The 26,622-nt window shown below is 39.2% G+C and overlaps 1 protein-coding gene across 1 annotated transcript in view; it reads left to right on the top strand.

Annotated features, from left to right (window-relative positions):
- The window catches only part of esyt1a (extended synaptotagmin-like protein 1a), a 141,889-nt gene extending 116,668 nt beyond the window's left edge, over positions 1-25,221 (top strand). Inside the window, exons 20-31 of the mRNA XM_059955862.1 lie at positions 6,274-6,322; positions 10,934-11,023; positions 11,655-11,750; positions 11,977-12,048; positions 14,858-14,944; positions 15,932-16,075; positions 16,222-16,472; positions 19,087-19,179; positions 19,823-19,954; positions 20,481-20,577; positions 21,129-21,178; positions 21,448-25,221. Of these exons, the coding sequence (XP_059811845.1) occupies positions 6,274-6,322; positions 10,934-11,023; positions 11,655-11,750; positions 11,977-12,048; positions 14,858-14,944; positions 15,932-16,075; positions 16,222-16,472; positions 19,087-19,179; positions 19,823-19,954; positions 20,481-20,577; positions 21,129-21,178; positions 21,448-21,469 (1,183 nt within the window). The 3' untranslated portion in view covers positions 21,470-25,221. The remainder of the gene's footprint in view (positions 1-6,273; positions 6,323-10,933; positions 11,024-11,654; positions 11,751-11,976; positions 12,049-14,857; positions 14,945-15,931; positions 16,076-16,221; positions 16,473-19,086; positions 19,180-19,822; positions 19,955-20,480; positions 20,578-21,128; positions 21,179-21,447) is intronic.
- The last annotated feature ends 1,401 nt before the right edge of the window (positions 25,222-26,622 follow it).

The raw sequence follows: 26,622 nt of genomic DNA, 5'->3' as shown, positions 1-26,622 counted from the left end.
AGGAGGTGCTTGCTATCTTGAGGCAAATCAGAGTAGATAAATCCCCAGGACCTGACAGGGTATTCCTTCGGACCTTGAAGGAGACTAGTGTTGAAATTGCAGGGGCCCTGGCAGATATATTTAAAATGTTGGTATCTACGGGTGAGGTGCTGGAGGATTGGAGGATAGCTCATGTTGTTCCATTGTTTAAAAAAGGCTCTAAAAGTAATCCAGGAAATTATAGACCGGTAAGTTTGACGTTGGTAGTGGGTAAATTTTTGGAAGGAGTACTAAGAGATAGGATCTAAAAGTATTTGGATAGGCAGGGACTTGTAGGGAGAGTCAACATGGGTTTGTGGGTGGTAGGTCATATTTAACAAATTTATTAGTTTTTCAAGGAGGTTACAAGGAAAGTTGATGAAGGTAAGGCAGTGGATGTTGTCTACATGGACTTCAGTAAGGCCTTTTTTAAAAAAAATTATTAAATTTTAGAAAATTACAAAGAATAAATGTGATAATAAAATAGTGAGAAAAATATTAACCCTCCCCCCTCCCCTTAACCTTCTTCCCCCCCCCCCCCCAACCCTTATCTAAAGAAAGAAAAAAAAAGAGAGAAAGATTGCCTGGATATCGGAGGATCCCCACATGCTCCATGGAGTTCAAAATAATTTTAATATTTATTTTTACTTTCCCCAATTACTTTATAATTTTATCTTCAAAGGACCTCAGTAAGGCCTTTGACAAGGTCCTGCATGGGAGGTTAGTTAGGAAGATTCAGTCACTCGGTGGACATGGAGAGGTAGTAAATTGGATTAGACATTGGCTCAATGGGGAAGTCAGAGAGTGGTAGTGGAGGATTGCTTCTCTGAGTGGAGGCCTGTGACTAGTGGTGTGCCACAGGGATCAGTGCTGGGTCCATTGTTATTTGTCATCTATATCAGTGATCTGGATGATAATGTGGTAAATTGGATCAGCAAATTTGCTGATGATACAAAGATTGGAGGTGTAGTGGACAGTGAGGAAGATTTTCAAAGCTTGCTGGAAAAATGGGCTGAAAATGGCAGATGGAGTTTAATACAGACAAGTGTGAGGTATTGCACTTTGGAAGGAAAAACCAAGGTAGAACATACAAGGTAAATGGTAGGACACTGAGGAGTGTAGTAGAACAGAGGGATCTGGGAATACAGATACAAAATTCCCTAAAAGTGGCGTCACGGGTAGATAGGGTTGTAAAGAGAGCTTTTGGTACATTGGCCTTTATAAATCAAAGTATTGCGTATAAGAATTGGAATGTTATGGTGAGGTTGTATAAGGCATTGGTGAGACCAAATTTGGAGTATTGTGTGCAGTTTTGGTCACCGAATTACAGGAAGGATATTAATAAGGTTGAAAGAGTGCAGAGAAGGTTTACAAGGATGTTGCCGGGACTTGAGAAACTGAGTTACAGAGAAAGGTTGAATAGGTTAGGACTTTATTCCCTGGAGCATAGAAGAATGAGGGGAGATTTGATAGAGGTATATAAAATGATGATGGGTATAGATAGAGTGAATGCAAGCAGGCTTTTTCCACTGAGGCTAGGGGAGAAAAAAACCCAGAGGACATGGGTTAAGGGTGAAGGGGGGAAAATTTAAAGGGAACATTGGGGGGGGGGGCTTCTTCATGCAGAGAGCGGTAGGAGTGTGGAATGAGCTGCCAGATGAAGTGGTAAATGTGGGCTCTCTTTTAACATTTAAGAAAAACTTGGACAGGTACATGGATGAGAGGTGTATGGTGGGATACGGGCCGGGTGCAGGTCAGTGGGACTAGGCAGAAAAATGGTTTGGCACAGCCAAGAAGGGCCAAGAGGCCTGTTTCTGTGCTGTAATGTTCTACGGTTCTAGGTAGAAAGCTGAGAAACAGGATCTCCAGAGTAGTAATCTGTGGATTGGTGACTGTGCCACATGCTAGTGAGGGTAAAAATAGGATGATTTGGCAGGTGAATGTGTGGTTGAGGAACTGGTGCAGGGGACAGGGGTTCAGATTTCTGGATCACTGGGATCTCTTCTGGGGAAGGTACGACCTGCACAAAAGGGACAGGTTACACCTGAACCTGACTGGGTCTGATATTCTTGCAGGCAGGTTGGTTGGAGTTGTTTGAGAGGATTTAAACTAATTTAACAGGGGGATGGGAATTGGAGTGATAGTGCTGAAGATAAGGGAGCTGGTCTATAAAGAGAGGCAATATGTAGTGAGGAGACGCTATTGATAGGGCAAAATTGCAGTTGACAGGATGAGTTGCAACGTAAAAAGTGGACAAAATCAAAAAGGGTGAATACAAGCCTGAAGGTGTATTTGAATGTGCATAGTAAATGGAATAAGGACGATAAACTTGAAGCACTGTTACAGATTGGCAGGTATGATGTACGCATCACTGAATCATAGCTGGGAGCTTAATGTATCGAAAGGACTGGCAGGAAGGCAGAGGGGGCAGAGTTACTTTGTTGGTTTAAAAAAATGAAATCAAATCATTAGAAAGAGGTGTCATAAGGTCAGAAAGCATTGAATCATTGTGGATAGAGCTAAGGAATTGCAAGGGTAAAAAGACCCTGATGGGTGCTGTATACAGACCCCCCCCCAATGGTAGTAAGGATGGTGTCTACAAATTATAACAGATGACAGAAAATGCATGCCAAAGAGACAATGTTACAATAGTTAAGGGGGATTTCAATATGCAGATAGCTTGGGGAAAATCAGGTTGGTTCCAGATTCCAGGAGAGGGAATTTCTAGAGTGCCAGTGAGATGTTCTTTGGAGCAGCTCGTGGTTGAGCCCACAAGGGGATCAACTATTTTGGATTGGGTGTTGTGCAATGAACCAGAATTGATTAGGGAGCTTAAGACAAATGAACCCTTGTGGGGTAAGTAATCATAATATGATCAAAGTCACCCTGAAATTTGAGAAGGAAAAGCTAATGTCAGATATATCGGTATTGCAGTGGAGTAAAGGGAATTACAGAGGCATGAGAGAGGAGCTGGCCAGAATTGATTGGAAAATAACACTGGCAGGGATGACGGCAGAGCAACAATGGCTGGAATTTCTGGAAGCAATTCAGAAGGCACAGCTGATATGCATCCCAAAGAGAAAATAGTATTCCAAAGGCATGATGACAGAACCATGGCTAACAAGAATCAGAATCAGGTTTATTATCACCAGCTTGTGACGTGAAATTTGTTAACTTAGCAGCAGCAGTTCAATGCAATACATAATCTAGCAGAGAAAAATGAATAAATATAATAATAATAATCAATAAACAAGTGAATTAATTACTTGAATAGACTTAAAAACATGCAAAAACAGTAATACTGTATATTTTAAAAAAAAGTGAGGTAGTTTCCAATGATTCAATGTCCATTTAACAATCGGATGGCAGAGGGGAAGAAGCTATTCTTGAATTGTTGAGAGTGTGCCTTCAGGCTTCTGTACCTCCTTTCTGATGGTAACAGTGAGAAAAGGGCATGCCCTGGGTGCTGGGGGTCCTTAATAATGGACGCTGCCTTTCTGAGACACCGTTCCCTGAAGATGTCCTGGGTACTTTGTAGGCTATTGCCCAAGATGGAGCTGACTACATTCACAACCTTCTGCAGCTTCTTTTGGTCCTGTGCAGTAGCCCCTCCAGAGAAGTCAAAGCCAACATAAAAAAAAAGAGAAGGCAAAAAAATATAGCAAAAATTAGTGGGAAGTTAGAGGATTGGGAAGCTTTTACAAACCAACAGAAGGCAACTAAAAAAATTAATTAAGATGGTAAAGATGGTGTCCGAAAGTAAGCTAACCAATAATATTAAAGAGGGAACCAAAAGTTTCTTCAGATACTTTGAATGTAAAAGAGAGGTGAGAGTGGATATTGGACTGCTGCAAAATAATGCTGGAGGGGTGGTAATGGGGGACAAGGAAATGGCAGATAAACTGAATAAGTATTCTGTATCAGTCTTTGCTGTGGAAGACACTAGCAGTATGGTGGAAGTTCCAGGTTTCTGGGGTCATGAAGTGTGTGAAGTTATCATAACTAGAGAGAAGGTTGTTGGGAAACTGAAAGGTCTGAAGGTGGATGAGTCACTGGGACCAGATAGTCTACACCCCAGTGTTCTGCAAAATGTGGCTGAAAAGATTGTGGAGGCATTAGTAATGATCTTTCAAATATCAATAAATTCTGGCATGGTTCTGAAAGACTGGAAAATTGCAAATGTCACTCCATTCTTCAAGAAGGGAGAGAGGCAGAAGAAAGGAAATTATAGGCCAGTTAGTCTGACCTCAGTGGTTGGGAAGGTGTTGGAGTCGATTATTAAGGATCTTGGAGGCACATGATAAAATAGGCCATAGTCAGCATGATTTCCTCAAGGGAAAATCTTGCCTGACTAATTTGGTGGAATTTTTTTGAAGAAATAACAAACAGGATAGACAAAGAATTGGTGAATGTTGTGTACTTCGATTTTCAGAAGGCCTTTGACAAGATGCCACACATGAGGCTGCTTAACAATCTACGAGCCCATGGTATTGCAGGAAAGATTCTAGCATGGATAAAGTAATGGCTGATTGGAAGGAGGCAAAGACTGCAAATAAAGGGAGCCTTTTCTGGTTGACTGCCAGTGACTAGTGGTGTTCCACAGGGGTCTGTGTTGGGACTGATTCTTTTTACATTACATGTCAATGATTTGGATGATGGAATTGATGGTCTTGTTGCAAAGTCTGCAGGTGATATGGAGCTAGGTGGTAGTTTTGAGAAAGTAGAGAGGCTACAGAAGGACTTGGATAGATTAGGAGAATGGGCAAAGAATTGGCAGATGGAATAAAGTGTATGATTATGAACTTTGGTAGAAGAAATGAAAGGTTGACTTTTCTAAATGGTGAAAAAATACAAAAAACAGAGATGCAAAGGGACTTGGGGGTCCTTGTGCAGGATTCCCTAAAGGTTAATTTGCAGGTTGAGTCTATGGTGAGGATGGTAAATGCAATCTTCAGATTCATTTGAAGGGTACTGAAATGTAAAATCAAAGGTGTCATGTTGAGACTTTATAAAGCACTGGTGAGGCCTTATTTAGAGTATTGTGAGCAGTTTGGGGCCCCTTATCTTAGAAAGAGTGAACTGAAACTGGAGAGGGTTCAAAGGAGGTTCACAAGAATGATTCCAGGATTGAATGGCTTGTTAGATAAAGAGTGTTTGATGGCTCTGGGCCTGTATTCACTGGAATTCTGAACAGTGAAGGGTGACCTGATTGAAACCTATCTGATGTTGACAGAGTAGATGTGAAGAGGATGTTTCATTTAGTAGGAGAATCTAAGAGCAGAGGACATGCCTCAGAATAGAGGGGCATCCTTTTGGAATGGAAATGAGTGGGAATTTCTTTAGCCAGAGAGTGGTGAATCTGGAATTTGTTGCCACAGGCAGCTGTGGAGGCCAAGTCTTTATGTATATTTAAGGCAGAAGTTGATAGATTCTGGATTGGTCAGGGCATAAAGGGATACAAGGAGAAGGCAGGAGATTGGGGCTGAGAGGAAAATAGATCAGCTATGACGAAATGGTGGAGCAGGCTCATTGAGCCAAATAGCCGAATTCTGTTCCTATGTCTTATGGTCTTAAAATGCCTCCATTGCCAAAGATGTAGCAGAAGAATTTTGTAGGCATAAATCAGAGCCTGAGCCACCCTTCTTCACCTACCTCTCCCTTTACCGTACCTATTAATTTCTCCTTTCCCTGATACTTCTGTTTTTAATTCAACCAGAGTGACCCCATGGCCACTCAATGTTTTGTGCTGGTGTGGTCCTTATGCCCATGCTGCAGCAGCAGCCATGCCTCTCTGTTTGCATTAATAACCTGAGGTCAAGAGCCATTCTCCTCAAACCTGACTCTAGAGGCTTATGTAAAGTTCTTGGCCCTTCATCCATTGGTGCAGCCTCTAACTTTTGGAAGGTGCTTTTTTTTGCTGATTTTTGGCTGGTTACCCTGGGTCCACGTAAAGGGATCACTGTGGGGGACCCCCCCCCCCCCCGCCCCACCTGATGCAGCAGATCATATTATCAGATACACAACCTTCATTGCCTGTGAGCTCTTCCTTCTCCACCTGCTCCTTCTGGGGGAAGTGAGATAGATTGGGGAGCATCTGTACTTCATACAGCTGATTATAGGGGGAGGACAAGAGGGAAAATTCATTGTCCATTTTCAAGAAACAGCCTCAAACTATTCAAAAAATATACATGCTGTTGTATTCACTTGTAACATAAATTATTTTTCTCTTTGATCTGAATTAATCTTTTCATGCAGATTGAAGATCAGCTACAGGGATATTATGAAGAAAAAATTTGTGGATGAGGTATGGAAGTCTGGTTAATTGAAATGCATTTTGCTGTTGCTGCATTTGGGAGTGTTAGATCTCCAAGTACTACAATAACAACAATTAAGAGAGCAAGTGAAAAGCAAGAACATCTGTCATTTTCTGTTTGGCTGTTTAGAAGTGCTCAAACTCTTCCTGTCATGACTCCAACTTTTGCTAACTTCCAAAGGCTGTTGAGGAAATGTTATGGATTAGGAAGTTCAACCAGCTAAGAGTTACTAGCTTGAAGCACTTTTCTAGCTGTGACTTGCAGAGTTACCTATGGCATGGTGGGAAGAATTCCAAGTACCTACCTCTATGTTCCAGTGAAGGCAATGAAAAGTAATTCCGTGGCATGACACAACCAAACAGATAATTCAGCTGATCAAAACCATTTCCATGTGAGCCACCTAATTGGATCCTTACAAACATGTGAATTCAATTTAGGAGGAGGCGATTCGGCCCCTTGAGTTTGTAACTTCATCTGTATTAGCAGTTGCTGCACTGGGAAAAAGGTGCTGGGTGTACACTATCTATATTCCTTATCAACTTGTACACCTCTATCAAGTCACCTTTCATCTTACTTCATTCTGAAGAGAAAAGCCCTAGATTGCTCAACCTTTCCTCATAAGACACATTCTCCAATCCAAGCAGCATCCCAGTGAATCTCCTCTACACTCTCCTTAAAGCTTCCACATCCTTCCTATAATGAGGCAACCAGAACTGAACACAATACTCCTAGTGTGGTCTAATCAATTTTATAGAGCTGCAACATTACTCGTGGCTCTTGAACTCAATCCCCCGACTAATGAAGGCCAACACACCATACACCACTTTAACCACCCTACCAACTTGCACAACAACTTTGAAAGACATGGACTGCAAGATCCATCTGTTCCTCGACACCGTTTAAAAAAAGAATCCTGTTATTAACCTTGTACTCTGCCTTCAAGTTTGAACTTCCAAAATGCATCAATTCACATTTCTCTGTATTGCACACCATCTGCCACTTCTTAACCTAGCTCTGAATTCTGTCAAAGTCCTGTTGAAACCTGTGATAACATTCTACACTAGTGGTCGCCAACTGGTCGATCTTTGAGACTTTCCCAGTAGATCCCAAAATAAAATGAAAAACAAATACAGAAATACATTATACCTGATAAACCTTTTGATACAAATATGTAGTAACTTCTACTTTGAAAAAGGACCACTTGCCAACTTCATGCCCAAAAGGAACAACTTTATCTAGGACGGTAAAACAATATTCGCCTACAGAAGTTTTCACCAATGCGCACCAGGCAGAAAAGACCAGAAGGAAAACCCCGCAACCCCGGAAACAATCTCTCTTGACAAACAGTTTTTGTAGCAGGGGTATTCCTATATGACCATAATCCTAATTGGTATTAATTTATCTTTATAATGCTCACATTACAACACTTCTCCCCCTTTAAATTCCAACATTCCCCAAATGTACAAGAAATGGGAAACAAAAACAGTGCTGTCATCAGCTTGTGTATCCCTGAAACTAATACTAGTGTCTCAGTAAGTTTACCAGGAAAGTTGAGGAGCTGAAATCCGGCTGAAGGCCCAGTAAACATGCTGCTCAGAGGACGAGGATCGACAAGTGTTAAAGGACTTGTCACTCTGTGAATATTTTTCACCACAGTTTGATGAATCCCTGGATGTAATACAAACAGCTCAGCTTGTTGTATTTGTCAGAATGGCTTTCCAGGATTTTACAACAAAGGAGGACTTCCTCACTCTTTTGCAATTAAAGGAGAGAACAAGAGGTGAGGATATTTACAATGAGTTAAAAAAAAATGGAAAATGATATCCCCATTCATAAACTGGTGGCAATCACTACTGATGGAGCCCCAGCAATGTGCGATGTGCGCATTGGTTTTTATACCACTGTGCCATAATGACCCTGATTTTCCCCACTTACTGGATTATCAGCAGCCCTTGCCTGGGAAGGTTGCGGACTTTTCTCATGTAATGACACTGGTGGTCAAACTGATAAACTTGATTTAAGCGAAAGCGCTTCAGCATCGCTTATTCACGACGTTATTGGATTAGCTAAATGCTGCTATGGCCTGTTGGATATACTAGTTACAGTGTTTTCTTGGTAAAATTAATTTGAAAGTTTGACAAAAGCATTTTATGTAATTAAAATACAATTACCCCAAATAAAGGGCCTCAAGTTGGAAGTACAGTCTGAGCTGTTCTTTCTCTAAATGATTTAGTAGGTCGATCTTGTCTTTCACTAGGCCGAGGTAGGGGATCTTGGGCTTAAAGAGGTTTGTTCTACACTATCTGCAACACCATCAACCCTAGTGTCATCAGCAGACTTACTAACCCACCCTTCTACTTCCTCATCTAAGCAATTTGTAAAAGTCACAAAGAGCAGGGATCCCAGAACAGATTCCTGTGGAATACCACCAATCACAGACCTCCAGGCAGAATATGCACCGTTTACTACCACCCTCTGCCTTTTGTGAGCAAGCCATTTCCATGCAGACACATTTCCTTGCATCCCATGTCTCCTGGCTTTCTAAGTGAGGCTACCTTATCAAATGCCTTAAAAATTTATACACACCACATCTACTGCTCTACCTTCATCAGTTTGTTTTGTCACTTCCTTGAAAAACACCTGCCCTTCAGAAAACCATGCGTGACTATCTGTAATCAGACTATGCTTCTCTAGATGCTCAAAAATCCTATCTCTACAAATTCTCTAGTGTTTTGTATTCTGGGTTTTTGATCTGTGCACAATCTGTGTGGATTGGTAGTAATACTGTATCTCCTCCAAGCTGACGATCAACACTGGTGCACCTCAGGGATGTGTGCGTCACCCATTCATTGCTCCATTCCTGTGTGACTAGGCATGGCTCAAATGCCATCTATAAATTTGCCCATGATGCAACTATTGTTGGCAGAATCTCAGATGAAAATGAGAGAGTGTACAGGAGCGAGATGTACCACTATTTGAATGGTGGCACAGCAACAACCTGGCACTCGACATCAGTAAGGCGAAAGAGCTGACTGTGGACTTCAGGAAGGGTAGGATGAAGGAATATGAACCAATCCTCATTGAGGGTTCAGAAGTGGAGAGTGCGAGCAATTTCAAGTTCCTGGGTGTTCTCCTGAAGTCCACAATCAGTTCAATGGTCTTACTGACCTTGAGTGCAAGGTTGTTGTTGCGACACCACTCTTAACAGCCAATCTGTCTCACTCCTATACATCTTCTCATCACTATCTGAGATCCTACCAATAACAGTTGTGTCATCGGCAAATTTATAGATGGTGTTTGTTTGAGTCATGCTTAGCCACATAGTCATGAGTGTAGAGAGAGTAGAGCAGTGGACTAAGTACATATTCTTGAGTGTACCTGTGTTGATTGTTGGCAAGAAGGAGCTATTTGATTGTGGTCTTCTGATGAGGAAATCAAGGATCCAGTTGCACAGAGCTATACAGAGGCCCGGGTTCTGAAGCTTGTTGATTAGTACTAAGGGGATGATCTTGTTGAATGCTGAACTGTAATCAATAAACCGCAGCCTGATATAGGTATTGCTGTTGTCCAGATGATCCAAGGCCGAGCGAAGAGCCAGTGAGATTGCATCCATTGTAGACCTATTTGTGGCAGTAGGCAAATTGCAGTGGGTCCAGATCTTTGCTTAGGCAGGAGATAATTCTAGGCATGACCAACTTCTCAACACAATTCATCACAGTACATGTGAGTGCTATGGGATAATAGTCATTGAGGCAGCTCACCATGCTCCTCTTGGGCACAAGTATGATTGATAACTTTCTGAAGCAGGTGGAACCTCCAACTACAGCAGGGAGAGACTGATGATATACTTGAACACTCCAGCCAGATGGTTGGCACAGGTTTTCAAAGGCAACTTTGTGCCTTTGTAACTTCCTTATGTCCTCTTCACAACCTACTTTCCTATCTATCTTTGTAAAACCAGCAAATTTAGCAACTATCTTTGATGCTTTCTCTGTTTCCTGTTGATATCCAGCTGCAACATTTTTGACTGCTGATTGAAATTGTTTTGAGATCACTATGATTTTGTGGTTATTGTATTTTGGTATCTTGAAGCAAGTTCTACACATAAGAAAGTAGCTCATTAGAGGAACCAAATGCAGAAGATGAGGTCAGAGGGAGTTCATCTAATCCAACCTGGCCTATTACTTGCTCCTGTTTGCTTGTTATTTTAACTTCCTTTCCCATTTCCACACTGCCCTTCTCATCCTCTCTTTCTACCAGCTCTCCCGCTCTCCACTCTCGGTCCTGATGCAGGATTTTGACTCAAAGTCAACAATTCTCTCTCTCTCCCCCCCCCCCCCACCACAATGCTGCCTGACCTGCTGAGATCCTTCAGCAGTTTGTTTTTTGCTCCAGATTCCAGCATCTAGTTTCTTACGTCTCAAAAGTGTGTCTTGTTCAAAGCATTCAGTCAGCAACCTTTCTACACCCAAAGATCATTGTGTGCATGCCAATATTTATAAATAGATTATACATATATTCTAGTCATTAAAGTTGGAGAATGAAATGATTATCATAACATTTATGTGATGTAACATTATGTTCAACTCCTTTTTCTGCAGTGGTTCATTCTTAATGATGTCAAGTCAGGAAAACTTCATCTCAAATTGGAATGGTTGCCACCAAGTATGGATTCAATCATCTTAGACCAGGTATCAGTCCCCTATTTACTATGCAGCATTTCACAAGATTTTGTCTCTATACCCAAGAGACTGCACATCTGGTATAATGCCCTTTGAGCATCATGTATTGGGCGTGTGGTGGTGGGTACACAAGTATTTGTGTTGAGTTCTAAATTAACTTGGATGAAATTTAGCTGTCGTGGACTGAGTCTGGTTTATAAAATTTGATGCTAGAGGGAAAGATGAATGATTTTTTAGTTTTGAAGTGAGCAGAAGTACTTTCTGGCTTGAAACCAAATGCATACATCATGGTTATTGTGCATAGCTGGAAAACCTGAGTCTGATTATGTCAGTGGACTCCAGTTCACAGCATAGCCAGTAATCTCAGTCATCTCCATGTGAATTAGAAATTGGAAAAGAATAATTTTAGAAAATACTGCAGAATGAAGTGGGATTGTTAAGTTACTGGATATTTTTGTGCAAATATTTTGTTTCAGGTCAAATGATATTGTGACCAGCTAGACTGAAATTAGATTGTGCATATTTGGATTTTAATTTTTAAATGAGAAGTTGGAATAGGCAGCTTTCTTATTTCCCTCCTTTTAATCAAAGAGCTTATATTTTCCAATAATGGTGTTCCCCATAATTCAACTGTTTGCAGGTGCTTCAGGCCAACAAAACCATTTTCACACATAATGACGTGGAACCATCTGCTGCCATCCTGTCCGTCTACTTAGACAGAGCCCATGAACTTCCAGTAAGCCTTGGTTTTCATGATTGTCAATAAAATGTCAATTTCTGTCCCATGTTATAGTTGCTGAAGCTAATCCTTGCCATCATATGGATAAGGCCTTATCAAAGTGTCTTACTGTACTATATTTAATACTTAACCATTCTATACTTGATTAAACAACCACTGAGTTGAAGTTGTTATCTCTTGTTCTCTTACTGTGATTCTCATTGTCGATCTTTCATTTCCATAGATGAAGAAAGGAAAGAAGCCTCCCAGTCCAATGGCTCAGCTTACTGTCGACCACACCACATATAAAAGTCAGGTAAAGGAATTTGAATTTGAAGCTTCCAAAATACATTGGACTCGAGAAAATCATTCTTCAAAAGTTAGTAGCTTGGTCAGTAAGCATTTGAAATGGCTGTTGAGGGAATAACACATTGAGAGTGATAGCTGAGGTACATTAATGGTGCCGAATAAGAGAGCTCATTCTGTATCTTGTGTGCTGTACTGAGTCACAGAGATCAATCCTGTATCTAATTCATTCTATACTCTTCCTGTGGGTATTTGATAGGATAAAGTTCAGGCAGCATTGATCTGTTTTCCACTTGTTACCTTTGTCAAAAATGTTTGATGGGATAGTGTAGAGGGAGCTTTATCCCTAACCTAAGATCTAGTTGACCTGAGAATGTTTGATGACATGTTTTGTTCTTTTCCTAGCAATAAGAATTCCACCTTCATGATCTGAAAATTCAACCTCCCTCTTTCAAATAGATTACAGAAGGAACTATAATCTTATAATCAAGAAAATAGATTATAGGAAAGATACTAACGTGGACAGAAGATTAGCTGCCAGGTAGAATCAATGCGTGTGAATAAAGGGGAGCTTGTCTGGTTGGGCCCGCTACTTTTCACATTGTATGTTAATGATTTGAATGACAGAATTGATGGCTTTGTGGCCAAGTTTGTGGATGATACAAAGGTAGGTGGAGGGTCAGGGAGTGTTGGGGAAACGGAGTCAGCAATATGACTTGAATAGATTAGGAGAATGGGCTAAGAAGTGGCAGATAGATTACATTCTAGGGAAGTATATGGTTATGCACTTTAGTAGAAGGCTTAGACTATTTTCTAAATGTGGAGCAAATTCAGAAATTGGAGATGTAAAGAAGCTTGGAAGTCCTAGTGCAGGATTCCCTATAAGTTAACTTCCAGGTTCAGTCATTAGTAAGGAAGGCAAATACAATGTTAACATTCATTTCAAGACTAGAATATAGAAATAAGGATGCAATGCTGAGCTTTATAAGGCATATTTGGAGTATTGAGAGCAATTTTTGGCCCCATATCTAAAAGGATATGGTGGCATTTATGAGGGTCTAGAGCAGGGGTGGGCAAACTTTTTGACTTGTAGGCCACAAAGGGTTCTAAAATTTGACAGGGGGGCCGGACCAGGAGCAGATGGACGGAGTGTTTTGGTAATACACCTCATAAGAGAAAATAAAATAACATGGGATATGTAGAAAACATGTGCTTTAATTTCAATTGAAAATGAACAAATGCATTACAACAAAATATCTGTCTTTGAAGTCCCATGGTATTTAGCTATTTATTGAAATGACTTTTAAAACACTGAAAATTAAATGAATAAAATACAGCTTTTTTAATAGTAAGTTATTATTTTAAAGCACTGAAAATTCTGTTATCCTTCAAGATATTATCATCATCACTCTCCTCCTGTCTTTATTTCAAAAACGGTAGGAGATGCAGATCTACTTGTCCTGCTCCTTCTTATTCAATTATCCCGTGCCAAAACTCAACAACGACCAGCACAAGGACAGAACAGTGACAGCGCGCCAGTATGCGGAGCGCGTTACTTGATCTGGAGTGCATTTTTTATTTTGAGAAAGTACGTGCACCTGTGCACTACTCATGTCCATCACTTAACAGAAATGACATGTAACATGTAAGGCTTATTAACACAACGAAGAAACTTATTTTTAATTTCAGTGGGAACAGTGTTGTTGGTCTCCCTTTTTAGCCAGCGCATCAAAGTCTGGATTTAGTTTTGTTGTGGCGATTCTCAGGATGGATTTGAGGTGTTGGTCAGTTAACTTGGATCTGTGGCTGGCTTTGTTGATGTTCATGACGCTGAACGCCTGTTCACACAAATAGGTCGAGCCGAACACAGAGTAAAGCGCAAATGTGGAGTAATACGCTGCACCTCAACAAAGGTCAATGTATATAGAGTGCGTCATCTATTGGGAAAACACCAGAATTGCGGGGAAAAAACGTTAACAAAGTTTATTAATATAATTTCATCGTTCTGCGGGCCGCATATGGCCCCCGGGCCGTAGTTTGCCCATGCCTGGTCTAGAGGTTGTTTACGAGAATGATAATGGGAACAAAAGGGTTAACCTTTCAGGAATTTTTGACTTTAGGCCTGTTCTTACTGGAGTTTGAAGGAGGATCTCATTGAAACCTACAAAATATTGAAAGGCCCAGATAGAGTGAACATGAAGAGGCTGTTTCCAATAGTGGGAGAGTCTCAGAATGAAAGGATATCCTTTTAGAACAGAGGGTGGTGAATCTGTGGAATTATTTTTATTTATTAAGATGCAGTGCGGATTAGGCTCTTCCGGCCCTTAGAGCCATGCTGCCCAGCAAACCCTGATTTAACCCTCGCCTGATCACAGGACAATTTACAGTGACCAATGTACAGATGATGTCAGTATTGAACTCCAACGTGCCGAGCTGTAATAGCATTGTGCTAATGGCTAGGCTACCGCGGCACTCATTGCCACAGGCAGCCGTGGAGGCCAAGTCGTTGGGTATATCGAAAGAGGATATTGATATGTTCCTGATTATTAAAGCCATCAAAAATTGCAGGGAGAAAGCAGGAGAATTGGGTTGAGAAGGAAAATAAATCATGATTAGATAGCAGATTGAATACCAAATGGTCTAATTCTGCTCGAATGTCTTATGGAAGAAATTATTTAAAATTAAACAAACCAAACTATGTGATACATTGACTTAAAACACTTCAGCCTGGAGCTTTAAGATGAGAGCCTTGTTGCTGAAAATAGTACCTTATTAAGTTTACCTGCCTCTTTGTGAATTGATGTTACTCTCTGTCACAGGTTATTAATAGCACAGACTTGCCTATTTGGGAGGAGACATTTTCATTCCTTGTTAAGGATCCAAACGTGGATCACCTGGAGGTTCAGGTAAACAGTAACAACACCAGAATATAAAATGTTTTTATTCAGATACTTTATCATGAAAAGACACCTCATCAGATCTGTCCATCCACATGCTAATCTCAAAAAGATGCTGGAAATCTGAAATAAAAACAGAACATGCCAGCAGTACTTAATAGGTTAGGCAGAGTCCAAAAAAAGCAGGTTAATAAATAACCTTTCATCAGAACTGGGTAAGTGAGAAAGCAAGTCATTAGAGTTTTAACAGGGGTAAGGGGGAACAGCAAGAGGAATATCATTGCTGGGTTGGAGATCGAGACTGCTCATCTAATAGTCACTTAGTACTTTAATTTTCTATCCTACACCCACTCTGACCTTTCTGCATTTGGCCCTATCCTACTGTATTCTGACAAAGCCCAAATGTAACCTTAAACAAGATCCAATCTTTCATCTGTGTCTTTATGCAGACTGACTCGATATCAAATTCAACAATTTCAAATAATTAACCTTTGCTCTTTGTATCAGAACTAGCCAGTTATGTTGTTATCCACATTAACTCTGTTCTTTTTTCTCCACTAATGCGGCCTGATCAGCTGTTTCAGCATTGTTTTATTTCTGATTTCCATCAACTGTTATATTATGCTCTTCATTGCTTTTCTCCTGACTGCCCTCATTTACCTCTCCATTTACTCCTCCAGATAGATAAGCCAAGGTCAAGATGCATTCACAATTCCTGTATCACACATCCTTTTTATTCCCTCCACTCTGTAACATAAAATGTTTGTTTTCTTGCTTTTCCAGTTATGAATAAAGGTTGAAAGATTAACTGTCTGTCTCATTTCAGATGTTGCATAACCTGTTCAGCATTTCCATCATTTCAGCATGCCAACATATTCAGCTCAGCACACCTAATTTAAGCGAGGCAGAGACACTACACAATTCAAAATAACCTGAATTCACCTCTGTTGATTCCAAATATGTGCCTTATTAATTTGTCTCAAAATTTTCCCCTAGGTTAAAGATGACAATCACACTCTGGGAACTCTTACCATTTCACTATCTGAACTGCTGGCTTGCAAGAATCTGACCTTAGACAAGTGGTTTCAGCTGGAAAATTCAGGACCCAATAGTCAAATTTTGTTGAAAGTTATCCTTGGGGTAAGAATGCAAAATGAGTGTGAGTTGTATATAGCTATGACTGTGCACCTCCTGCAATATTGTGACTGGTGGCCTATATCAGAAGTTGGGTTCTCTGTCTATTGTAAGTGTGTTTTGATATTCTTTATGTTTTTATTATCCCACAGATCCTAGTTTCTGAGCATTCCAGGGAGCTTTTCTCAGTTCAGAACAGAGCGCAAGAACCAACTAGTCATGAGGTGGAGAATGTGTCATTCTCAGCTTCCACTGGTGATGAGTGTGAACCGAAACCAGTTTCATCATTAGTAAATGATCCCAGCAGCCATTCAGTGGCCTCCTTTACTTCAGAGCATAATGCCAACATTCCTGAGAGCGAGTCAGTGTCATCCGAACAGGATCTCCGTCAGAGAACAAATCGGTAGAGAGGAACATTTTATTTTCATTCATTCTTCTTATGCTTTCTGAAAATTAGCTTTGAGCAACTTGGCAAATAGCAAGAATTAAGTTATACCGTAATGTTTTGATTCTTAAGGTTTACTGTTACTGTTAGAGGATGGAAACAGATAGACCCTATTCAAATAATGCAATACCCACAACTGCAACCAAGTTGTTACAAAAACAATTGCAATCACCAGAAAACACACTGGACAATTATATGTACATACATAGCTATATAAACGCATAAGAAAGTTAAACTACAAGGAAATAAAAATTATACAGTTTATCCTAAAATAGGTGAACAACAAAGCATCTATAATTTACAAAAATATTTAGTGGCAAATGAATATTGATAGCTCTTAATAATTAAATTGCAATAAGCAGATGATTATAGTAAACAACGAATATTAGTGGCAATCATAAACAGAACATCTCAATACAGATTTCTAAATAGTTAATACATTCCATGTTAGAAGTATTAATGATAACCACCAGCAGGGCATCAATATTGTATACATTACTTTTAACTCTTCCTACACTTCGTATGCAGACAATATTCAGAAGTTAACATTAACTTTCCTCCTTGGAGCGACGGAGGATGAGAGGTGACCTGATAGAGGTGTATAAGATGATGAGAGGCATTGATTGTGTGGATAGTCAGAGGCTTTTTCCCAGGGCTGAAATGGTTGCCACAAGAGGACGAGTTTAAAGTGCTGGAGAATAGGTACAGAGGAGATGTCGGGGGTAAGTTTTTTACTCAGAGTGGTGAGTGGATGAAATGGGCTGCCGGCAATGGTGGTGGAGGCGGATACGATAGGGTCTTTTAAAAGGCTTTTAGATAGGTACATGGAGCTTAGAAAAATAGGGGGCTATGGGTAACACTAGGAAATTTCTAAGGTAGGGACGTGTTCGGCACAACTTTGTGGGTCGAAGGGCCTGTATTGTGCTGTAGGTTTTCTATGTTTCTATGAAACATGGTATTCTAGCCCTACCTGTGTAGTGGTTGAAGAGCTACTTGTAGTTTGGAGTCATAAATGTACAACTGTGCATGGAGTTGGGGGGGAGAGGGGAGATTGGGTGGCACCACCTCCCAAAATGCCAAATACATACAATTTATACCTTTTCAGATACAATAACACATGAGGGGTTGTCAATCACCTGTCATCTATCTAGCTAGGACCTCCTATGACAAGTGTTTTAATGATGCCAAATACCTTAACTCTAAAATATCCGTGGTTCTAATACCTGGCCCATTTCTCTTGTAGTGTGCATCACAAGGAATTGGGGGATAATTTATAACGTTTACACAAAATTTTCCAAATTTACTGCCAGGATAAGTGGCCCAGCATCACCCAGGTTCCTCTCAGTTGCTGTATTGTTCACACCAGACTCCTTATTCTGAGCTCTGTCATGAGAAGAGATTAGCAGGAACAGAGAACAAGATTTAAAGTTATTGTACAAGGCTCCTTGAAAATAAAATTATGTGCTCAATAACTCATGAGCACCTCTGGTTCATGACAGCTCCAAATGGATGATATTGAATCCATACCGCAGGGGCTCTGTAGAAGCACCTCATAAACCACCCATCCTATTAGTTACCACCTGCCCCATTTGTAGAATAGTCTGTTACTCCCATTAACCACTTCAGAACCCAAAAGGTGGGAGCAAGTAACCTTGGATCCCAAGGGACTATCTGAAGGAGAAGGTATTTCATATCTATCTTATACATTGATCTATTGTTTCCCCATTCCTTAATCTCATCAGTGTGTTGTGGTTTAGAGCTACAACCTATCTCTCAAGTTGATTGGAATCTAGTCAACAGCCCTGTCTCATCTCCCTCAACATCAGCCATGTTGTCAGCATATTTAGTTGTGTTCCAGAATGCTTTGTGCTCATGTATATTGAACAAGTATCCATGTATGTGCTTACTTTGAGGAACTGATCATTGTATAAATACTGTGATTATTTTCCAGAACATAATAAAATTCATAATCTGCTGGTAGTTCAGCATCTGGTTCACTAGGGCCCTGGTTCTGGCTCTCCCTTTAACCACATTGGGACTCCAGTTCCCACACTCATTGAAACTTGCTGGGCTCAATGAAAATTGAGTGTACTTTTTTTTTAAATGAATAAAGTGTGTTGATATAATACAACGGTATAAAGAATCTGCTAGTCTGGACCACCTACTGTACTAGATTAGCAGTGTTACTGTACTTGTCAAGTGGCAGCCTGCTGTGTAACATCAGTTCTGCTGTTCTAATAGCTTTTATACAGCTGCACTCTGATTTCAATTGATAAATATTCACATTCACTGGAATACTGTAAATACTAGTTTTTGCTTATATTATCCATGTCAGAAAAGTGGGAAATCTGCCCCATGCTCCATGCCTCTGCCTCTCTGTTCTAGCCTTCCACTGTAGTTAACTTTACATTAGAAAGTCAGTGAAGAAATTTAAGTGCACCAGAATACATTTTAAAATGTGTCTGGTCACACAATCTTGAACTGGCAGTTAACTTGTGTGGTTATTGAGTATTCACTCCACTATTCAATTGCTGCTGTCTTTTCATATAATTGAATTGTCCTCTTCCTCCAGCAAAATGGATGTTTCAGAGTCACCACAGATCAAGCTGACTCTGCAATATAGTGTGGAACAAGAGAGACTGATGCTCCTAATCCATTCCTGCAGGTAAGGAAGTTGATCATTAGACCACTATGGAAAAAATTCTTTTGATAACAATGATCTCAGCTTGTCATGATTGTGAGAAATATTTATGCTGCCTCATTAGGATGAATTCTAGCAGCTCCCACAGGTAATTGATAGAAGGATCATTAGATATTACTCAGTTAATACAGAGGCCAGCACAAAATCAAGATCATTGTCAGTCCCAAAATACCGAGTGCCTGTTTGCTGGATGACTTTGGGCGGGGTGGGGGGGGGGGGGAATTATATTGGAAAACAGGTGTATATTGGCAGGACAGTCAAAAATTACATTTAAGTAGAGTGTGTTTAATTGAATATGGTATGGATGACAACTTTGCTCCTCATCCACCACTCTCATTTTCTGCAGTTTGCTACCTACCACCTTCATCTCCTTTCTTGCTTCCTGCCAGCCACTCAATTATTTCCCTTATTCCCTTTTACAATCCTCTCCCATTCCTTCTCATCTCCTTTCCTTTCCTCTCCATTCTCCTTTCTCCTCTGTTCTCCAGTCCTTCTGCTCTCTTTCCCCTCATCTCAAAGGCTACATAGGGATTGTATGTGTTTTTCAGAGGCTATTTTCAATCTCACAATACAGTATTTTAAAATACTGATTGGTTGTTTGTTGCAGGAACCTAAGACTCCATTCCAAGGAGGTCCCAGACCCATATGTCTCTCTCATTCTACTCCCTGACAAAAATAAAGTTACAAAGAGAAAAACAAGTGTGAAGAAGAAGACAGTTAATCCAGAATATAACGAAACGTAAGGAATGTATGCATGAGAACCTAAGGGATTTAAGCAAAATAATAACTTGAGGCATTTATCTAAGCTTGATAAATTATATTGCAGCATTTTTAATAATTTAGTTCCTTCTATTCCAAATGTAACTATTATTCACACATAAAAAGATACTACTTAACGTTAAAAGATTTAGTGTGCAAAAGGTCTTTACATTTCCAAGGATAGTTGGTATTTTAAGCAACTTTAGAGAACTTCCTCAAGAAGAGGGAAGAGAATATAGAACAGTACAGCACAATACAGGCCCTACGGTCCACGATGTTGTACCGACCTTTTAACCTACTCAAAGGCCAATCTAACAGTTTGTTAGATTGATCCAACTAGTTGAGAAAGTTAACTGCTATTCCTAAAAAATGGGATCAACTCCATATGTATGAGTGAGAGATTGAAGAGTTAGCAAATGTGATAGAATCAACATATAGTAGTGGTATAGGAATAATGGGCTGTTAAAATTTCCATGAGTTTGTTCTAGTGGCACTTTGTTTTCCAGATTTGAGTTTGAAATATCATTGGAGGAAGCAGAGAAGAGAAAGCTGGAGCTCACAGTAAAAAACAGCGTTTCCTTCATGTCTAAAGAAATTGGAAAGGTACTGTACACTTATGTAGAACATTTAAAAGAAACTTTAAAAAAAGCACAGGTCACACTCAGTGTTTTGTAAAATGGACACAACTGCATTAAAAAAAAATCAATATGTAAAACCCTTCAACAGCATCTCCAAAATCAGTTACCTGTAGCACTTAAAAGGTAACAGGCACAAGGAGACCAATTTCCCTCTCTTGGAACTCTCTGCCCAAGAACTTTGTGACAGTACCTTCACCACAAGGACCACTACAGTTTAAGAAAGCACTTATTAAAAATTGGCTTTACAAGGAATGCCTATATCTTGGGAATGAATAGATTTTAACCATTAAAAAAACTATCTTTAAAAAAAACTTATCAATTTAAACAAATAAAAAATATTTTTTAAAGTCCAATCATGGAATTTATTGCAGAACTAGTGTTTCAAAGTTAACATGATTCCTTTTATTCTAAACCCTTCTTACCACTTTTATGTGTTTATTACTTTGTGCCATCTCCTGAATTTTGAGTTTTACTAAACTTGGGTTCTAACTAGATCTATCACTGGTTCTCTTACAGCTCCATATTGATCTCTCACTACCTGACCTGACTCAGGAGGTAACACAGTGGTAAGTGAGCAAGTCAATAAGAAAAATGGGTCAAACTGGTTGCTCCTCTGTTCAGACCATTTTCTTACTGGGCTCAGTTGTGTCCTTAACTGATGAAGTTGTTACCATTCATTGTTTCATATGAAGTATGACTAATCCCGCGAGCCATCAGAGTTGTCACTGTACGTGACTATATCCCAATGAGGCTAACAGCTTCTAGAGGAGTAAAAACTAAGATAATTTAAAACATGTACAGCAAATTATTAAAATAAAACTATTTAATTTTGCAGGTTCGATTTGAAGGAAGAATAGGATGATTCAGTCGCATTAAACCCATTGTTCAGTTTGTCTTTGGTTTATGACCAACTATTTTTAAATGGTTTTGTTTCTACTGAAGTATTTCATACCACTTAAGTATTATGTTAATTTTAAATATTTTATATTCAATGACTATGTCTTTGTTCCTGTTTTAGCTTTAGTTCACAAAGAAATTCCAAAGACCATGATCAGAGTATTAAGTCAGTCACAGCTCATTCTGTTTATGTTCATCCTTTTATTGTTTGCAAACAATCTTCTTATTCAAGTACATCTTGATAAACTATGATCATAAAGCTACTTGGTGAATGGAAGGAAACTATAACATCCTATGTGAAACAGTTTGGGAGACCTTGATGCATTTTCAATTGAGAGTTCATGTTACAAAACTTTAATATAATGAGCAGGCTCATTCCAGAAAGATGGATGGTATGGAAACTAGATAACTACTACAGAAGAGGTTTGAAATTAGGATTGAGCTGGAACTGATTTGACAGCATCCCTATGCACTTAAACTGTTCAGTTCTTGACAAAAACAACATTGATGCGATGGGGTGGAAAATAGTTTTTTCCCCAATGAAACATTTTTTAAAAAAAGTATTAATACAAAATAACAATTTCTAGTTCATGAAATTTAATCCAAAAACTATATTTCAATGTCTTTTAAGAGATTATCCACAGCATTGCTCAAAAAGACTTCCATTGCAGATGAGATTCAATTAATTGGTACTTTAAAAAAAATAGTATTGTGGCTGATTTAAGACTGTTTAGGCCTCTATTTAACATTTGCAAGAGGTCTAATCTTCGCTTAGGTTGTTTCGAATATCTTGAGGGAAGGGAAATCCTCCTGAATATGGCAGCATTTAGTAAATGCAGTTATTCATTCGGTAAAAGAACGCTGCACTGCCACCCTCCAGGTTTTGTCTTTGGTTTCTGTTTTCTGTAGTGAGGACCAATTTCTATTCCAATTAACATAGAAGTGTTCAAGGATTTTAATGTCTAATTGGCACATAAGAACAACTTACACTAAAATAAAATCAAAACATTGCAGATGCTGGAAATCAGATATAAACAAAAATGCTGGAAACAAGTAGCAGGTCAGGCAGCATCTGTGGAAAGAAAAACAGAGTTAATGTTTTAAGATGGGAATCCTTCAGCAGTATGGGCTAATAACATGGCATTTGAAAATAAACCTCAAATTGAGATTTGGCTATTTACAGATACTGTCAAAATTGTCAATATATTGAAAATGTGCCTACAACAGAGCCCCAGGGTTCATCAGATCATGCCTTGGTTCGAGTTCCAGCAAGCTGTAGAAGTTGAAAAGTGCCACACTACTGGAGTGGTGTTTAGAATTTTGCATGCTAGATTGTGTCTTTAAAATTACTTCCACCGAAAAGTCTATTTTGTGTTCTAAAACTTCGGCAACAGGTATCTTAAGGTTAACTGCTGGGCAGCCACCAGTGTACCAGTATAACTGGCAATGGGCAGGAGAAATCTTTCAGTTTAAAAAAAAAATCAACCAGGTTTTCCTCAAGTTCCAGACAACTCCCAACCCTGCTCTACCACTTAAGTTTTCAGTGTTGGTTATACTTGGATTTAGTAATGGACCCTCAATCAAGGGGGGGGGGGGGGGAGAGAAAAGATGCCTTCTACCCCATTTCTCAGAGCAATTTGATACCCAAATACAGTTGCCCTTTTTGTCTTAGCTCTTAAAATACCAGTTTCGGAGAAGATAAATGACTTGGGAGACATTGAGAACTTTTACGTAGATTGATATCCCTCTTAAATGCTGCAACCTATCGTCTTCCAGTGAATAGTGGAACCAGTGCAGGTCATGGTAAACAATGGATACTTTACAGTAGCAGAATTGAAGCCAAAGTTGATAGATTGCATTAATGTTACCCAAGAATGGTCCTAACCAGAAAATAGCTGTCTGCAGATATACTTTGCTTATTTCCTGGTTTAGCCGAATGGTTAGGATCAATAACTGTGCCTTTTAAAAAAAAATTATGTAAATTCAATATTTACAGCTTGTAAAAGTCTGAATGAAAATAAAAATTGTTTCCACAAGGGAACATTTTAACATATAGTTTAAAAAATATGTTCGAAGAATAATCATGCACTAATGGTGCTACAAGCTTTCACCACTGAAAAAGCCTTTCTCAGCGACATAACTCACATTCAAAAATAAAATCCTGCTTCAGAGTTTGTGATCACTTCAGTCTGAGCTATATTGCCATTCCACATGGACAGAGATAGTCTAATGGTGATGCATGCATACCCATCAGTACAATTAGCAGCTTTACTATATATGGAAAAATGGCAAAGGCAAGAGCATTCAGCCCATCAAGCAGCTCACTTCAGCCACTGTCCACAAATTATTTTATTTTTGTACAGATACTCCAAGCACCACCAAATTCATCCTTCACCTTCCTCAAAGGAAACCTATCATCAGCTGTTGCATTCTCTCAATTTAAATTCCTATCCATGCAGCTCCTTTTAAGAATTAATAGAGACAATTGCTTCCACCTAAAAATCTGTTTCGTGTGTCCATCTTTGACCAGTTGAAGCCGGAAAGGGATTATGGTTTAATGGTTAATAATTTTAAGCAGGTTGGAATTTTGTAACTTGAGTATACAAATTGCAGATGGTATGTTAAAGCTACAGGGTACAATTATCCAACTGAAATTTCAATTGAAATTTAAAATTCTTATTTGATGTTCAAAGTTGCAACAGCCTTGTATTCCCACAAGGTGTTGCTCTTGTACTTAGTAATGACACGATTACAGGTGAGAGATGTGCACTATCAGACGGGGTGGTCTTGCATTGTTTTTGAATGTCAAATAGGTTGGTGGATTTGAATGCAAAAAAATCACGCTGAAGTTAAACTTTGTTCCTCCAGGCTCAGTATATCAAAACTATAAATCACAGAATTTTCATTTTTAAACTCAGTTGCTTCAATTTCAGGGAAAAAGAGACATTTTAATGTTATCCATGTTTAGAGTATAGAATAACTAAATACTCCTCTTACTTAAAATAATGGCACTTTAGAATACTGTACATTGACCAATCTTCCCAAAATAGTTTAGGAAATTATTACATTATAAAATTTAATATTCCACAGTCAAGAATGATCACTATAAATCTAAGCATTTTTAAACAAAATATTGTAAACCTTATTACTAACCAAAGCCATTAACCAAGCCATTAACCTTAATATTGATTTGTTTATAATCCCATCTAAGTTTTTAAAAAAAAAACACGAAAAAGTGAATGAGCTGGAACTGAGCTTCCTAAACTGTGACTGAAACTAACTGTCTTCATACTATTTCTGAAGGACAAGCTTCTATCTGGTTTGGACCCAATATCATTTAATGACTTAATTCTAGTTCTTGTTTACTACTCCTCTGCCTTATTTTTAGTCTGAAATATAACACAAATTCAATATGTGGTATCAAATACATTACTAATTTGAATTCTTACCTTCAGTCACTATAGGGAATTCCTTCCAGTAGGAATGTTTAAAGCCATTCTTCTGAATATCTCATCAGTTATCAAACATGACAAGCATAAAGTAAATTGCTACTTTTATGATTGAATGTTGCCAAGATATATTAGAGCACATTGCGATTTGGGCACTTACGTATTTCATATTTCATGAATTTAAAGAATTATAGATAAATAATTCTGCATGTACATTTATTGTATTGCTGTATATGTAATCTCAATAAAGTAACAAGAATGCAGCGACAATTATTTACTTGTGATAATTCACTTACTCTTATGGTTGTTCAATGGCAGCTCTCATTGGTGGCAGTAGCTTGTGGGTCAAGCCTCACTTGAGGGACTAAAGACATAAAGCAAAAGCCAAATGCTGTGGAAATATTCATCGTCAAATAGAAATAGATATTCTTGCAGTTTTTAGGAAAGAGTATTTACTCAAGACAATAATTACTTCTCTATAGATGCATTATGACCTGCTGATTATCTTCAGCAATTTGTGTTTATAAGACACTTCAGTGAAGCACTATTAGGAGTATTATTTCTCAGGTCTTAAACTAAGCTGGAAGCATATTTCAAAGTTATGGTGAAGAATTTTATGCATGCATGCCAATTGGAATAAATTAAAGAAAGAACTCCAAGGAGAAAGACTTGCAGTCAGCAACAAACTGACAAACAATCAATGTGCAAAGGAAGTTCATAGAATATGGTCAAAAACATCCTAAGGGAACAGATTGCATGATTCCTAAGTATCTAATAACTATCTGAACTTGCAAAGTGAAAGAAACAAAATGGCAAGCACGATATTGCTGTGAGGCCTTGTTGTTTATAAATTGCCTATTTTCCTGCATTACAATAGTAACTAGTCTTAGATTTGTCACAATAAATAGTAGATTCCTAAGTTTCAGCTAGACCCAGTTGAGTTCTCCTCCCCCCCCCCCCGCAAGTTCGAGTTTATTGTCATCTGACTGTACATAGTAAAACCAAATTAAACAATGTTCTTCCAGACCACAGTGCACAGGCACAGCACATAAAATATTTCCACAAAGTTAATAATATAATTTATCTGCTGTACATTACATGCACTTCAAACAGCTCACTGTCCTAGTGATAAGACCTTGATAGTGGCAAGGTATTCATTAATCTCACACCCTGGGGGAAGAAGCTGTTACCCAGTCTGACAATCCCTAGTCCTGATGCTTCTGTATCTTCACCCTGATTATAGTGGGTCAAAGATTATGGGATGGGTGGTAGGGATCCTCAACAATGTTTCAGGTCTTTCGTTTCCAATGCCAGGATGATCCCCTCGGCAGTTTTTACTAACCCCTGTGGGGTCTTATGGTCTGACACCTTGCAGTTTCTGTACCACATGATGCAGCCAGACAGGACACTCTCACTGATGCTCCTGTAGAAAGTTGTTAGACTGTTCTGGGACCTCTACTTTTTGTGATTTTTATTAACGACCTGGATGTGGAGGTAGAAGGGTGGGTTGGCAAGTTTGCAGACAACACAAAGGTTGGGGGTGTTGTAGATAGTGTAGAGGATTGTCGAAGATTGCAGAGAGACATTGATAAGATGCAGAAGTGGGCTGAGAAGTGGCAGATGGAGTTCAACCCGGAGAAGTGTGAGGTGGTACACTTTGGAAG

This window comes from Hypanus sabinus, chromosome X1 (assembly GCF_030144855.1).
Source record: "Hypanus sabinus isolate sHypSab1 chromosome X1, sHypSab1.hap1, whole genome shotgun sequence".
NCBI classification, from domain to species: domain Eukaryota; kingdom Metazoa; phylum Chordata; class Chondrichthyes; order Myliobatiformes; family Dasyatidae; genus Hypanus; species Hypanus sabinus.
Note: the sequence above shows the minus strand (reverse complement) of the source record. Positions and strands in the feature narration are given on the sequence as shown.